General features: G+C 40.0%; 1 protein-coding gene across 1 annotated transcript; it reads right to left on the reverse strand.

The window, feature by feature from the left end:
• Positions 1-168: 168 nt before the first annotated feature.
• LOC147305022 (dihydroxyacetone phosphate acyltransferase-like) lies at positions 169-13,260 on the reverse strand. Its single transcript, XM_086276965.1, has 16 exons — positions 13,159-13,260; positions 11,258-11,458; positions 10,991-11,167; positions 10,203-10,332; positions 9,946-10,073; positions 9,774-9,849; positions 6,828-6,979; positions 6,593-6,723; positions 5,914-6,155; positions 5,120-5,377; positions 4,957-5,036; positions 4,564-4,704; positions 2,261-2,360; positions 1,206-1,299; positions 1,028-1,089; positions 169-842 (listed from the first exon to the last, which is right to left on the reverse strand). Exons 1-16 carry the CDS (start codon positions 13,168-13,170, stop codon positions 775-777), a joined length of 2,052 nt encoding a protein of 683 aa, XP_086133091.1. The 5' UTR covers positions 13,171-13,260; the 3' UTR covers positions 169-774.
• Between the last annotated feature and the right edge of the window lie 4,083 nt (positions 13,261-17,343).

Consider the following 17,343-nt stretch of genomic DNA (forward strand, 5'->3'; position numbering starts at 1 on the left):
GCAGATCGTGTCTACAGTAAGGGTCCTTCTTCTAACTGCTGAGGGGTTAGAAGTACAGCACAGTGTTGATTGGTTTGCAGGGAGGGCAGGAGATTCAACTCAGACTTCTGGTTTTCATTCACTGTTGAGGGGAATTGGTGGGGAAAAACAACTATGGCGCATTTTGTTACATTTGTTTCACCTTTATGGAAATGTTAAGAAAAACAATGTCTCAAACAAAACCTGAGATCTTTGCTTTTTATGGTGTTTAGAGCCTTATTGCAACATTCTTTTACATACAACCAAGTGTTTTATGCCAAATCTTATTGGAAACCAAGTTTAATTAAAGTGCTCTCTTATTAATTTTCTCAGTTAGTCATCTATGGAAGTAAACAATACATCTATGACAATATATTAAAAAAAACCCCCACAAGATCAGCAATGGAAAGTACAGTTATCTTAACCTAAATGTTAGTATTCACCAACTGATTTTGGTTAAAGTGAAACAAAATCAGTAATAGGCCACCTTTATATTACCAGTATTTATCCTGCAGGGCGTTTAGCTTCATCTCAGTCCTCTCAGGTCTATAAAGGACAGAGTGTTAGCCACCATTCAGTAGATTAAGTCTGGCCGGCATCAAGGATCAAGTATTTTGCCTGTGAGCACAGACTGTATTTGTACCGATTTGACTGTGTAAAGATAAAGAGACCACAGGGATGACAATGAGGTAGAAGTAGCGAATAGACGGGTAAGTTCATTGGGGAGGGGGCTGTGAGCTGATACTGAGGATGAATTTATTCCACTTGACACTGAAGCCTTGCGTCAGGTGTAGTGTGGAGGCTCTCAAGAGGGACTTTCCCAGCTACAGTGAGAGAACAGGAAAAATGGATCCCTTAGTCTACCGTACTAAACAGAATAGCAAACTCAACCACAGTAAAGACATTTTATAATCAGTATATTTAAAGACAGCAAGGTAAAATAAATAATAATTCTCAAGACGCACAAAAAAAAACTTTATCGTTACTGGAATATCACAAATAAACTTACAGAGTATGTCACCAGTTCTGCTGACAGCTGCTTTGTTCACTTTGTATTCCTTCTGCTGGGACCTGAGATGAGAGGAGTGCATCTGTAACTTTGGCATCAGCATTATGGACAGCTCCTCAACCAGCAAAGAAAATGAACTTAAACCAAACAGGGATGTAGGTTTAATTTCATTACTCACGCCCTCAACTTCGTCACCGCCTCCAGTCTCCGCAGTGCAGAAAGAACATTTTTCTGTGTGTCAGAAGACAGGACTTCAAAGGTGCGAAGGTCACCTGCAAAAAAAACAAACAAACAAACACCCCACAAACTGTAAGTTTGTAAGTTACCAGTAGGGATGGGAATTTATAAGAATTTTGCGATTCCATTATCGATTCTCACTGGCTCCACTTTGAGAGTCGTGACCATCTCTAAGCAGCATATCAATGACATTACATTCATGCAAAGTAATTACAAATTTCCCATCTTAGTTGTGATCAGTGTTTGGATCATTACTCAAAAAAAGTAAAGTAAAAAAGTACATTACTTAATTACACCCAGGAGAAAGACATTTGTTATTCTACTCATTACAAAAGTGATCTTTCTCTAAGTATTTAGCTATGAACACAAAGCTGACAACACAAATCAAAGATAAAAAAACCCAGCACAAAGACATTTTAAAGTGATCGTCACAGTGACTCTACTCTAGAAACATGAACAGGTAGAAACGGAGGTAGCAGCCTGACTGCTCATCAGTTTGTTACCTGTTGAAGTTAAGCAGCGGCTTCACCGCAAATGAAGGCTCACTTTATCATGGTGCTGGGCTGGGGTCAGCATTTACTCAGCTTTAACGCAACTCTTGGTTCTTGGCTAGCTTAGCATTAGCATGCTGTCTGTGCAGGTGCTTGCAAAGAGCCTAAGTTGTATTAACAGTATAATGCAGATGTTTCTGTTCTGGATCAGTCTCCACTTTACCATCAAGCTCTCATTCTTTTTTGCAATAAAAATAAAAGTGATGTCCATATCCACGCTGGAGACTGTGCCACTATTTTTCCAATTTGACACACAAATTAAAATCAGCTGATTGTAACGAGAGTGCAAGAATCAAAAAAAGGGACTGATAAGCAGGCTGACTAACGATTCCAAGGATTTGGGCTAATGGGAACCAGTTCTCTACAATAACCGGTTCTTGATCCCTAGTTACCAGGTGGGAGAGGTCTCTAGTGGTCAGAGGTCATTTCACACACTCAGTTGTACCTGAGAGGATGAGTTTTGTAGCCAGGTTTCGGACATCAGGTAGGAACTGTTCCTCAGTAAACACGTGATCTTCCTTTTCACACAAGTACCTGAACATCAGCTGGACAATAAAAAAAAACATTCCAGTGAATTTTAAAGCACATAAGTAGGACTCATCTTTAGTATCTCTTCAGATTCTGTGATATGAACTGCACCCCTTCTCTAAAGATGATCTTAATATATTTGTGCTGTATGCAGGCAAACCATGAAGTGGACAAAACTGTATTTGTCTTACTAAAGACAAAAAGTTTTCAAATTCTATAAATCAAGTTTTTAATACAGTTTTGTTTTATGGTCATAAAATGGCTTAGGGAAAATATTTAAATTTTATAAGTTTAAAAGATGAGAGTACAGCATGTCCTTTCATGTTGTTAGAAACAATGCCATGATTGTTAGTCATAAATATGTGAGAAATTTTTTTAAAGTGATTCATGTTTAATGACCTTTCTTAGATTACACTAAAAGGTCCATAATTTGTTGGACATTGACACTTTTTGTGGTTTTCTCCTCAAGTGAGGGAACCATCATTAGGCTGAAAAACCCACATAAACCCATCAGAGAGATAGCAAAAAAAACTTCAGGAGTGGTCAAATCACTAGTGAACAGAAAGGTTGCACCAGCTATAAAATCCACAATCAAAACATCTGAAAGATCACAGAAGACAACTTAAACTAGATTGTGACGGATCTAACCAAGTCAAGAACACTCTCAGGAAGATAGGTTTTATCATGGTCAGTGTTGAATCCAGAAAGTCTTCAAGAATGTAAACCCTCTGGAAATACAGAGGGTTTAGGTGTAGACCACTGATTACACATGTAAGAGGAAGGCCAGATTAGACTTTGGCAGAAAACATCTAAGAGACAGCACAAGCAATCTAAGGGTTTTATCAACAAAGAAATGGTCTGTAAAAATCAGTCATCTGACCTCAACTCAGAAACTGAAAGCCTCATAAACAAGAAGCAGCTGAAGGAAGCTGTAGTAAATGCCTGGCAGAGCAACTCAAGGGAGAAAGTACAACATTTGGTGTCCATGGTTTCTAGACTTTAGACAGTCATGGACGAAAATACTGCACATTCAAAGTATAAAAAAATCAGTTCATATATTTCAAAATAAAATCAGTAAATCTGTCTGCTTTCACTTATTCTTGTCAGGGTCACAGGGGGCTGGAGCCTACCCCAGGTACTATAGGCAGGGTACACCCTGGACAGATCGCCGGTCTGTTGCAGGGCTAACACATAGAGGCAGACAAACATTCGCACCTATGTGCAATTTACAATTACCCTAACCCCACTAACTGTATGTCTTTGGACTGTGGGAGGAAGCGGAGAGAACCCACACAAACATGGGTAGAAGCGAACTCAGGACCTTCTTGCTGTAAGGCAACAGTGCTAATCACCACACCGCCATGCTGCCCCTATATTTAAACGGTGCAGGAATGATGGCTAGAGTGGAGCTGACACCGCTCCAACCGTGGAGCTACTTCTTTCCTGGCTCAGATTTTGCAAAATGGAACAACAGAGTTGTCAGCAACCTGCTTTATTATCAAACTAATTAAATGGCTTTGGTCACCGCTGTTTTCCTCTTCGTTGGGATCCTGAACCCTCCAGGGACATTCATAGCCATAGCTGTGGTGTCGGCAGACATATTTGGACCAAAGTAGTTGTTTATGCTGGATGCTCTGGTTCAGCAGAAGGAAACCATTCAAAAGATCCACAACTTTCAGGATTAAAAGTGAAACAGTTACTGAATTTGAGAAGAAGCAAATGCACGTGTGCTCTTTTCTTTCCAAAGATTATGACTTTTGTTTTTTTTTGCTAAGATTTCATTCCTTTCTGTTTCATGCACAGCTTGTGATTTGGAAAGCAAGATTGTTATCTGAAGGGCTTTATCTTCACCTCAGGGCTTCTGTCACTCTATCTAGGACTTGTTATTTCTATTCTTTGAAATCTCTAATGATGAAAAAAGATTATGTGATTGCTGCTTAAAGTAGAATTAGACTCCTCTATACATCAAGTTCATTCTTTAAACAAATTAGAAATGTGCGGTGGAAAACAGTTACAATTAGTGTACGTGGCAGCATGTCAAGCTAATAAAACTATATGACAAAAGTGGTATGTGTAATCAAATAAAGTTCCAAATTAAAATTGGATAATTCTGGATTCAGTTCTGCTCAGAAAAAACAGTGTGCATAATATGTTGTTCACAACAGTCACTCCTCACTAAATACACTTAGTCACAGAGAGAGATACTCAAGTTAAAAGGACCTGATATGAGTCTAAGAAGGGTTGCAGCAGCTTCTGCAGAAAGGATAAAACTTCCAGCCCCGTTTCCAACACGATCACTTCCTGCTGACTGATGTGGACTGCTCCACATTTCTGCAGGAGTGAACATGCCTCCTCAAAGTCCTAAATGATGGAGAGACAGATATATGCAAGATGAATAACAATAAATATATACCCATGATAATAATCTGCCTCATGGTTAACCATACAAGTGTGTATGAATATGACAGTAGCAAAAAACGTAAGGACCATAAGCACAAAATTTCTTAGGTCAGCTTTTCCCAAGAATGGGATAAATGAGAGGCTACAGTGACCTTGGCCTTTGACTCAATTCATGCACAAAATAATGCTGATCCTAACAAACATGGCTGTTACCTGCACTGCCCTGCCAGGGATAAAGATAAATTCATTGGAGAAGACGTCCTGCAGGAAGCAGAAAAAGCTGAAGAGCTCATCTGTGAACAGAAAAATGGGTCACAGCTAAACAAGATATGCCCATTCATGAGACTGAGAATCTGTAACCCCACCTAACTCTTACCCTTCCGTGTGTTTTTTGTGATGTGGATGGCTGTAGCAAGTATTCCTGGACGCACAAAGACATGCAATGCCTGATTCCTGTAGGAAACCAGCATCAGCACCACTACCGCCATCCTCATCACACCTTCTTCTGGGCTCAGTGGATCTTGCCTCGCAGGGTCTTCATCCTGAACCAGGTAGATACGGTCCTCTTTATGATGGACAATGGAGTGATGAAGAGCCACGGTGGATGACATCACTTCTGAGTCTGGGATGTGTGCTGCAAAATGCAACTTTCACATAAGTTTGAGGGTCATAAGACCTTCACAAAGTCATGTGTGCGAGTGTGTGTGCATGTGTAAGTGTGCACACGTGCCTGCATGTGTCAATGTTCACACACAGGACACCTGTGAAGTGAGACAGTTCAGTGGCATTCTCTTAGGATAAGTTACTTAAAGTGTATTAATCCACTGAACATCTCCTAAGTGATTCTGGACACTTGTGCCGACTTGCATTCACCTAATCTTTATGATCCACACAGGACCAGGTCAAAAAGAGCCATTGGTGCCCTGAGGTGAGACGCTGTCACATGCACCAACAGGGAAACTACTAACCTTTCTACATTAACTGTCTGGTTGTCTAGCATTGCAGTATCCTAAGGCCACCTACTGGTTACTGAAGGGAAAGCAAGCTTCATTAAAGGCCCATTATAAGCAAAGCCTATATTGATCTTAACCCTAAGCTTGATGCTGTGGCTTTTCTACACAGCATAATTCAAATAAATTGATATCTTTGAAATCTATCTGGCCCACCCACCAGGCCAGTTCAGACGGGCCCCGAAATCCAGCACCAGCTTCCTGAGCCAGAGGGTTTTTTCTGTGAGCTGATGCCACTGCAGACCCTCTTCCGTTAAAGTTGTGAATGCAGTCTGGAGCAACAGGCAGGCCATCAGAGACCAAGGGCTGATCAAAGAGCCCTCCTCCTGGGTTCGTACAATCAAATGGGCCAGCCAGTTCACACAGTCCTGGGTCTCTGCAGTTGGCCTCTGGGGAAGATTTCTGAATAGAAAACGAGACAGATTCTAAAGTTATATACAGGCTGTGTCTTGAAGTTTTGAAGGTTTACAGTGACACAAATATTAATTTAAGTTATATTATTATTAAACTTGTTAATGTTTTTGTTAATTTGGTGCATTTTACCAAGTTATTTTGGTTTAATTTTTTATTACTCACTGTAAGTAAAACCTTTATAAAATTACAATTTTAAAATGTAAAGGTTTTTATATTCTTCAGTTGAATTACCTGTATACAACTAATGGAGATTACAATTAAAGAATATATAGATGATAAATTACAGTTATTTAAGTTATTTAGTACTTAAGACTCTATAGACTTTTTCTATTTAGACTTTGGTTGGTAGATACTCAATATTCATATTTGTACCTACAGCCATGTGTGATATTGGCAAAAAAAGAGAAAAAAAGGGAAATCTGTACCTTGGTATGAGGTTGTACTCGCTCCAATTTATCTTTCCTTCACACAGCTGTCGGGCAGACAGGGGGCGGCCAAAGTTCACATGCATGCAGCCATAATCTTCCTGCAGGACTCCGCTAGCTTTAAAGAGTCCCTGCAGGGAAAGAGTGAGGGCAAGAGGCATGTAGTTTCATATCTTTTAGAAACAAAGATTATATGGGAATTTTTTATCAAGTCATAAATGAGGCTGAAACTTACGGTGATGCTTTCTTTTGGTCTGGGGACACCCAACAACTCAAGTGCAAGCAATGACTCCTCCAGCACTCTGTCATAGCTGATACTGATGGGCACCAGGGTAATATCAAACACCTCACCTTTAAAGTATGGCTCCAGCACCATGTCCATCATACCTACAGAAAAAAGGTGAACAATAAATATTAAAATTATACATAAAATGACCAGTAAACTTGTTTGACTTTTAACTCTTAAAATATCCTAAACCTAGAACAACCCTTCAATTTAAGAGAACTAAAATAATAGAAAAACATGACAATATGACCTAAACATAAATTATTAACCAGATAAAGATCTCTGTAATTAGGGTCGTGGAGAAGAGCTTTCAGAAAAGCAGAACAGAGAAAGTCCATCACATTCATATGCAATTGTAACAGTGTTTATGTTGTATGTGATTCCACTTGCCATGTTAACCACGATCTATTTGTGTATTGTGATGTTTACTGACTCAATGGTGCCCTTTTCTCATAGGCAGCGGATTAATACCACTGGCAGCGTTACAACATTGCCAGATTACGAGGGACAAGCCTGAGGTGGGTTGTATATCACAGCACTGCGCATGATCATTAGATTTTGGCATTTGTGCAACCACTATGGAGGATATTCAATTCAATTCATCCATCCATCCATTCGCTTCCGCTTATCCTTTTCAGGGTCGCGGGGGGCGCTGGAGCCTATCCCAGCTGTCATAGGGCGAAAGGCGGGGTACAACCTGGACAGGTCGCCAGTCTGTCGCAGGGCTAACACATAGGGACAGACAACCATTCACACTCACATTCACTCGCACATTCACACCTAGTGGCAATTTGAATTATCCAATTAACCTATCCCCACAAACTGCATGTCTTTGGACAGTGGGAGGAAGCCGGAGTACCCGGAGAGAACCCACGCAAACACGGGGAGAACATGCAAACTCCACACAGAAAGACCCCGGCCTGATGGTGGAATTGAACTCAGGACAGTGCTAACCACCGTGCCACCGTGCTGCCAATTCAATTCAATTTAGTTATATTTATACAGCGCCAAATCACAACATCAGTCACCTCAAAGCACTTTATATTGTAAGGTAGGCCCTATAATAATACATACAGAGAAAAACGCAACAATCATATGACCCCCTGTAAGCAAGCACTTTGGCGACAATGGGAAGGAAAAACTCCCTTTTAACAGGAAGAAACCTCCAGCAGAACCAGGCTCAGGGAGGGGTGGCCATCTGCCACGACTGGTTGGGGTAAGAGAAGGAAGATTAAATAAAAGACATGCTGTGGAAGAGAGCCAGGGATAATAACAAGTGTGATTCAAGAGAGGTCTATTAACATATGTTGAGTGCGAAAGGTGACTGGAGAAGAAATACTCAATGCATCATGGAAGCAGCAGCCTATGCCAATTGCAGCATAACTAAGGGAGGATTCAGGGTCACCTGATCCAGCCTAGCTATATGCTTTAGCAAAAAGGAAAGTTTTAAGCCTAATCTTAAAAGTGAAGACAGCGTCTGCCTCCCAAATCGAAACTGGAAGCTGCTTCCATAGAAGAGGGGCCTGAAAACTGAAGGCTCTGCCTCTCATTCTACTTTTAAATACTCTAGGAACAACAAGTAAGCCTGCAGTGTGAGAGCGAAGTGCTCTAATAAGGTGATATGGTACTATAAGGTCATTAAAATAAGATGGGGACTGATTATTTAAGACGTTGTATCTGAGGAGCATGATTTTAAATTCAGTTCTGGATTTAACAGGGAGCCAACGAAGGGAAGCCAATACAGGAGAAATATGCTCTCTCTTTCTAGTCCCTGTGGTACTCTTGCTGCAGCATTTTGGATTAACTGAAGGCTTTTTAGGGAGTTTTTGAGACATCCTGATAATAATGAATTACACTAGCCCAGCCTTGAAGTCATAAATGCACAAACTAGTTTTTCAGCATCACTCTGAGACAGGATATTTCTCATTTTAGAGATACTGCGCAAATGAAAGAAAGCAGTCCTACATATTTGTTTAATATGTGCATTGAAGAATATATCCTGGTCAAAATGACTCCAAGGTTTCTCACAGTGTTACTGGAGGCCAAGGTAATGCCATCCAGAGTAAGAATCTGGTTAGATACCATATTTCTAAGGTTTTCGGGCCCGAGTACAATAACCTCAGTTTTATTTGAATTTAGAAGCAGAAAATTAGAGGCCATCCAGGGTTTTACGTCTTTAAGGCATTTCTGCAGTTTAACTAATTGGTGTGTGTTATCTGTCTTCATGGATAGATAAAGTTGTGTGTCATCTATATAGCAGTGAAAATGTAAGCTATGCCTTCTGGTGATAAGAATATGGCCACTGCAAACTGTCTGACTGTTAATAAGAAGAGTTCAGGTGAATTGTTGCCAATGTGTGGTGATAAAACAGTCACATAATAGTACTGTACACTGGCTAACTTAGCTAGCAAGATACTATGCTACCATAATATGCTATTACCTTTGCATGCAGCTCAAACACAGCACACTACAAATACATAACCAGAATATGACCAGTACATATTCTGTTCTTATCCAGGTACACAATATTTATATTAATGAACTTGTTATATTAGTTTTCAGCATTAAAACATTGCCAGATTATGAGGGACGAGCCTGAGTGCACTGTGTTTAACTCACCTGCAATGAGTCAACCTGCCTGGCCAGTACATACTTAGTACTTACCCAATTAATAAATGGCAGCACTAAAAGATAAGCAAGTCTCGTCCATCATTTACTACACAAGGCAGAGTCAAGTCATACTTTTGAACCAGTCAGTTACAGCAAAGTATAATTTAGCCTAGTTACACAATGAAATTAAAGCAAGACAGAAAAAGTCCAAAAGAATCAGATGCACGCACTTTGATATCCTGGGACACACTTAAAAAAAACAAGGTGGTAAATTTGGACACTTACCAAGCTTTGGCACTAGAGACTTCAGTGTGCGACTCCTGAAACCTTCTACATAAAACTCCAAAGGAGCATATCCTGTCTACAGAAAACACATTATGCTGTTGGAACCCTTCCTTTGATTGAAGTTTATTACCAAAGATGCATTCAGGAATATGCTGAAAAGTCATCGTCTTACCCTGACAATTGTTTGTACATATTCTAAAAGCACCGCCCAGTACAGCTTGTCAGAGCCGATTGCTCGTCGGATATAAAAAGCTCCAGAGCGACGCAGAAGCCCTCCAATAATCGCCACATCTGCAAGACCTTTAAAATGGAGCAGAAGAGACAAAAATTTAAAAATATATTTTTTTGTTGCTACACTATAATTAACTGGATATAATGTAGTATGATTTAAAAAAACATTTTGTTGTCTTAATATGAATAGATACTTGCGAATTCCTGCAGCAATGACAGGTACTGGGATGTCATAGGTGAACAGGATGTAGGATATAATCAAGAAGTCCACATAACTCCTGTGATTGGGTATCAAGATCACAGGACTCTCCTGGATGGCCTGCTGCAGCTGCAGTGACAGAAAAATTAAAATTTTCCAGAAATCAGTGAAATTACACACTGCACTAGTAGGTTCTATTTGTAGTATTAGTAAGATGGAACAAAAAAAATCCTAAGTGCTAAAAAGTAAAATAAATCTAATAAAATACTGTGTAGCTAAAGTATGTTAAATGGCAAACCTCCGAATCCTACAGCAAATATATGAAAATATATGAAAATACTGGTGGTGGCCAGTTTCACTTGAGGATGCACCAGTTGTTTCAATTTCAAAGTTCTACGTCGTCATTCTCAATTTATCAGATTCACAAGATGTACAGAAAATTACACCTCTGACCTCCAACCTTGAGGTCAAGGTCAATGAGATTCACACTCATCTGAGATTTTTAGTAGATACCCCTACAGTATTAATGTGAAACTCCTACATTGCTTCGTTTTCAAGTTATCAAACTCACAAACTTAGGTGTCCACGCTACCTGCCTGCTTGCCTGGTGACTACAATACTGTATCAGCCTTTTACGGCTGAGGAGTAAAAATGGTTTACTATATATATATATATATATATATATATATATATATATATATATATATATATATATATATATATTCATTCTACTATATATGTTGAAACAAACTGTTAAACAATTGATTAAAGTGTATTGAGTCACGACCATGTTGAGTCCTTCCATGTTGACATAGATGCTCCTGTAGAGTCTCTTGAACACCTTGTTTAGAGTGTAGCCCATTAGCCTGATAAACCCCAGCTGCAGATTGTGAGACATTTCCTTCAAAATCCTAGAAGCATCTTCTTTCACCTTCTCCACAGATGACCCCGTCTCCATGGCAATCTAAGAGGGAATATGAGCCAAAAAGACTCACTCCATATTGGCAACGCTATAGTGTAAAGCTTCATTGCCTTAAATAAAAAAAAGACTCACCTCTTTGATAATATAGCACAGATACTGGGACTCCAGTACAGCTTTGTTGAGGTCAGAGGTGGAAAGGGTTGGGGCTCCTTTGTACGGTTGCGGGTTAAAGGTTCTCAGGGCATAACCAAGATCAGTGGTGCGCCTCCTCTCCTCCAATATATCCGTGAACTCTTCCTCATCCTTTAGGCTTGCAGTGGCTGAATCTTTATACTGGAGGAAGGAGTAAGGTTTATGTTAACAGTCGTAAAGTTAAGATGTTGGACACTTGTAACAGGATAGAAAACAACAGACCAGAGGTGTGGGCAGCAGCACAGGACACCATTGTTTGGATTCATTAGCATCACGTTTTATAGACTTTCAGCTTTAATTAAAGGAATTCAACAAAAGTATTTAATTAACTATTCAGGAATTACACCCATTTATATACACAGTATTTTTTTTCAGAGGTTCAAATTAATTTGACAATTGACAATAGAAGACAGCTCAAGTGCATTATCACAGCATTATTTCTAAAGTCGACTAAATCAAGCATACCATATCATCTGTCAAACATATTGGAGGCCTCGGTATGGCATCGGCATGTATGGCTGCCAGTGGTAACAGTTTATCAGTATTTATTAATGATGTGACTACTGATTAGAAGTACCAACATGAATTGTGAAGTGTACAGGGCTGCTCTTTCTGTTCATATGCAGTCAAATACTGCAAAATTCATTGGACACCACTTCACAGTGCATGCGGATAACAATCCAATCCCTACTGCAAAACCAACCCAAGAGTTTCTTAGGTCACGAAATAAGATTTTCTTTAGTGGCCAAGTCAATAATCTGGTCTCACCCAATAGATCATAGTTTGTTTGTTTGTTTTATGAGGACAAAGCTGAATGGAAAATACCCCAAAACAAGCAGCAACCGAAGGTGGCTTCAGTGGCTGCACTACCTTATATTTCAAATGATTTTAGTTTGTTCCATTACTTCATCGCTTTTTACCCTGTTAAACCTCTTGAATTTAAACAACCTGGAGGTCTGTAGTTTAGTCACTGTGAGTCCGTCTGATTTATAACCCAGTGTGATGGTGTACATAGGGAAAACTACAAAAAAGGGTCATTGTAATTAAGGATCCAACTGTATTTTTTTTGCCAGAACAAAATGGTGAAGATATAAAATAAAATTTCTTTGCTACAAAAGCGGAAGCAATAAAAGCAAAAATGAAAGAACAACGAAAGAAAGAAGATGAATGACTGCTATTCACAAAGCGGGTTCTTTTGAACAATTATTTTGTAATTGTGCATCGCTATAGTTATCCAGTTAATCTGCTATTATGCTGTACTGTGCTCGCCTCACATTATAAGCAGGGGGTTGTTTTTAATTTTTGACACCCGAAATACCTTCGAAACCACTTTTGGCCTAAAGCACAAGTGACTGGAATCGAAATCACATACAGTGGGTATTTATAGTTTCTGTTTCTCTTTACAATAAGGGAAAAATACGTTTTGGGCTTTGTTTTTATTTTGAAAAGTGAGTTAAGAGAAAATAAATACCCTATAAAGAATACAAAGTTTATCGAGGAAACCCCGTAAAAAGTCATTATTTCCTCTCTGCTCTATTCTGCAGGCTGCTGTGACCTGCCAACACTGGCTGGTGACAAACTATTAAGCAACACCGGCTTACATACACTTTTTTTTGACCAGCTTACGGCTGCCAGTCTACATAGGACATCCCTGCCTGCGTAATTAACAGTAAAAAACATTCCTGCTTGAAGACAGACAACAGCGAACATCCCTACAAGTTTCGTTCAGCGGTCTCCTTCTGGCTTTTATATATCATGGTAACTTTGAAAGGTTTAGAGAAAAGCGTCGACAGGCCCGAAAGAAGACGATAAAACAGACACTTTTAACACTTGCTTCTTACCGTACTCGTCATTCTATAGGGGTACTAACACGACCAAGGGAGGTGATTGGCCTCATTGACTTTCGGTTTTTGTACTTGGACGTTATCTTCGCTCAACACTTGTGATGTATGCAGCACTTCGGGGCACAGGGCCAATGGTGTGGCTGGGTTTTGGAAACTCCTCCTCCAAATTGTAATGCTCAGCCCTCTGCTCTCAAGTAACCCCTCCGATGTTGTGTAGGATAGATGTTTCAAATGAACTGGAGTTTGTCTATTGTAGAAAAAATGTCTGAATATTTTGGGGTGGCACATAACCAGGAATTAAACGTTAACTGAAAGGCACATGCAGAGGGGGGCTTGAGCACCTGCCTCTTTCCCGATGGGTGCCCCAAGTGCCCTTTTCTTGAGTCAAAGGAGCTTGCAAAGAAAAGCGTCTGGACTTCTTTAAGTTACTTGAAGACGTTTCACCTCTCATCCGAGAAGCTTCTTCAGTTCTAAGGTCAAATGGCATAAGGCCTTTTCTAAGGCCTTTTCTTGAGGCATTTTTTTTATATGTGTGTGTGCGTGTGGAGTCCTGCCTCTGCCCCTCGACAATAACATTTAACTATTAATTAAAAATTTGAAAAGGATCTGGCTTGCATCAGTCACATGACTACCATTAAACAGTGCACGCCCCTGACGGCAGAGGGCGCTGGTTCCAAGCCTGTGTAATGACAAACCGGGAACGAGCTCGCCAAGAGCACGCGCATTTTTTGCCGCCTGAGCGATGTGGAGCTGTAGGAGAAACACAAATTAATTGGGAGACGCAGGCTGATGCAAAGAAAACCATAGCACACAGGAGTATTAGGTTATTATGTACACGTTAGTAAGTTGTCTTGTGGCAACTTGAATTGAAATAAATAAATAGAATAGAATAGAATAGAATAGAATAGAATAGAATAGAATAGAATAGAATGGAATAATCCTTTAATTGTCCCACAAGGGGAAATTTGGTTGTAACAGCAGCCAGAAAGACACATATACAAACAAACAGTACACAGGACACAGAACAGGAACATACACATTTTTTTCTTACATATTTACATTAAGGACAATGGTTACTATAAACAGAGTACTGTACAGTTATTAAATTAAATAAAAATAACTACAGAGAGAAAAAAGGACTCGGTCAGGTCGGAGCTGCTGGCTGCCAGCTCAGAGCGGCACCGGTAGCGTGCTGAGCGTGCTGTGTGTGCAACAGAGCGATTAAACATTACCTGTCCTTTTATTAACTGCAAAGCTGACTGCTACGTAGAAAAGGAGAGTACGACCATGTAGTATTTAAAGCGTGGAAGTACTGATCTTAGTTTGAGTTTGATTCCGTAAAAACTGACAAAAACATTAGCGTCCGCTGTACAGACGAAGAGAACTTCTTTCCATAGCAAAAATGTAACTTCAAATCTGAGCAAGCACCGAGCATGCTGCCACAGGAATGTGAAATTCACAGAGAAACCGCCGGATCCCCCCACTGACATGACCGCTGCAACACTGGGCAAACCTCCACTGGCTGCACTCCTGCTAAACAGGTGAAAATAGATTTAGTGATGTCGTCCTCATCACTGATGGGGACGACAAGGAGTACAGAGGACTGACTCAAGACTTTGTGGACTGGTGCCAGCTGAACTACCTCCAGATCAATGCCAGTAAAACCAAGGAGCTGGTGGTAGACTTCCGCAGGCACAAGCATTCTCCACTGCAACCACTGAACATCCAGGGTATGGACATTGAGGCTGTGGACAGCTACAGGTACCTTGGTGTTCATCTGAACAACAGACTGGACTGGACTCATAACTCAGACGCCCTCTACAGGAAAGGGCAGAGCAGGCTGTACCTGCTGCGGAGACTCAGGTCGTTTGGGGTGGAGGGCCCACTCCTGAAGACCTTCTATGACTCTGTGGTGGCTTCTGCTATCTTTTATGGTGTGGTCTGCTGGGGCGGCAGCATCTCTGCTGGGGACAGGAAGAGACTGAACAGGGTGATCCGAAGGGCCAGCTCTGTTCTAGGATGCCCTCTGGACCCAGTGGAGGTGGTGAGTGACAGGAGAATGGCGGCTAAGCTGTCATCCCTGTTGGACAACGTCTCCCACCCCATGCAGCAGACTGTGACAGCACTGAGCAGCTCCTTCAGTGGGAGACTGCGGCACCCACGGTGTGGGACGGAGAGATTTCGCAGGTCTTTCCTCCCCACTGCTGTCAGACTCCACAACAAAGACTTTAACTGAACAAAAACACACATCCACACATGTGCAATAACACTAAGTGCAATAATCTTTTCTGGCATCGTTGTATTTTTACTCAGTTGTATATAGCATTCGTATTCTATTTTTATCTTATTGTATATTTTTATTCTATTTTATTCTACTGTATATAGTATATTATTTTATTCTATTCTGTACAGTTGTGTACTGTATTTATTCTTATTGTATTCTAATTTTTGCGTCATAACTTTTGCACTGTCCACTTCCTGCTGTGACAAAACAAATTTCCCACGTGTGGGACTAATAAAGGTTATCTTATCTTATCTTATCTTATCTTATCTTATCTTATCTTATCTTATCTTATCTTATCTTATCTTATCTTATTTAGGAGCTGCTGAATCTTTGATTTTATTGTTTGCAGTGTATTACTTGCATCTATTTGAAAGAGTGAGTGTAAAGTTTTGCAGAAAATCAGTTTAAATGTTAAACAAATTTCTTCAAGTCAAAGACTATTGCATATAATTAAATTTTTGCTTGATGCAATGTGCATAAAATGAAAAGATTAAAACTAATAAAACAAATTAAAAAAAGACTTTTCCATTTGGTTCAATTTTATGTGATGGATTATGCAGAAAAAATAGAATTGGGCTGAAAGGTCTATGTGTTATTACATATTCAGGTTGTGTATCATGTTTTTAAAAAATAACAAAGTAACTAATTACTTTTGAAAATAAGTAATCAGTGAAGTAACAGGATTAGTTTTTTGAATAAGTAATTAGTAACTAATTACTTTTTTCAAGTAACTTGACCAAAATTGGTATTTAAGAACTTTGTTTTCTTCCATCCAGTGTTGCATTCTCCCTCATTCCACACTGTGTTCCGCCTGCCTGCCAGTCTGCCTCTCTGTTTAGTTTAATTTGTAATTCCTGTTCGGTTAGTGTCGGTTCCAGGTGTTCAGCAATAAAGCTGTTTTTTGAGTTTACCTTTTGCCTCCTGGAGTTTGAATTTTGGGTCCTCTAGTCCTGCCTGCTGCACACAGCCCATGACGGTAAGAAGGTGGGGACATTGCTCAAAATCCACTGTGTAGCTGTTCACTTTTGTTTTAGCAGCAAGAGCCTGTGCCATCGTCATCAGCTGATCACTCTGCTTTCCTTTACACATAACGGTTATGATCTAGCAGAGGTGTGGACTCGAGTCACATGACTTGGACTCGAGTCAGACTCGAGTCATTAATTTTATGACTTTAGACTTGACTTGAAAAAATGTTCTAAGACTTTTGACTTGACTTGGACTTTTACACCAATGACTTGGGACTTGAATTGGACTTGAACCGGTTTACTTGAAAAGACTTGATATTTTACCCCAAATATAAAATTTAACATGCATATTATATAGAGATTGAAAATGTGACGTCATTCACGGGTAGAACCGCAAAGGATTCTGGGAACTCGTGGCAAGCGGTACTAGCGCACGCAGGCTTTCAATTAAAATCAGTTATACAGCGATAAAAAGAAACACAAAAATGTCAAGAAGCTGTTGTATTATTAACTGCAATAGCCGGTCGCATGACAGCCACGGGAAGCCGACGGGTAAAGAGATCGTTTTTATCGGATTACGTCGTTGAAGATAAATTGTTCGAGCCATGTTTCCGAAGTAACAAAGAGGCGACGGATGGCCTGGATTGCAGCCATTCAAAGACCAAATATAACGTCCCAGAACACTCCAGCTCACAGGTTAGTCTGCTCCAAGCATTTCCACAAAGGTCAGTCTGCTGTTGTAGTTAATGCGTCATTTTTCTTAACATAATTGGTGATATAGGTTACAAGCAAGTCTGGCGCTGAACAGAAATTGTCGCGCTATGCTCCTGTGTTTATTGTGCATAAATAGTGAATTGTCCTGACACAATATTGTGTTTCGCTTCTGTTATTATGGTACATTGACAAAAACATATACTTTTATTCACAGGATAA

The sequence above is a fragment of the Aulonocara sp. 'chitande type north' Nkhata Bay genome, linkage group LG20, assembly GCF_057382095.1.
Source record: "Aulonocara sp. 'chitande type north' Nkhata Bay isolate Kocher_YH1m ecotype deep benthic linkage group LG20, A_spYH_male_GT1.1, whole genome shotgun sequence".
NCBI lineage: Eukaryota > Metazoa > Chordata > Actinopteri > Cichliformes > Cichlidae > Aulonocara > Aulonocara sp. 'chitande type north' Nkhata Bay.

Bases quoted from the DNA above. Each gene is read 5' to 3' on its own strand.
- LOC147305022 (XM_086276965.1), bottom strand. The intron at 6,980-9,773 runs GTAAGTGTCCAA...TTTTTTCTGTAG, and splicing joins GTCTCTAGTGCCAAAGCTTG to GTATGATGGACATGGTGCTG. The intron at 6,724-6,827 runs GTAAGTTTCAGC...CTTTCCCTGCAG, and splicing joins GACCAAAAGAAAGCATCACC to GGACTCTTTAAAGCTAGCGG.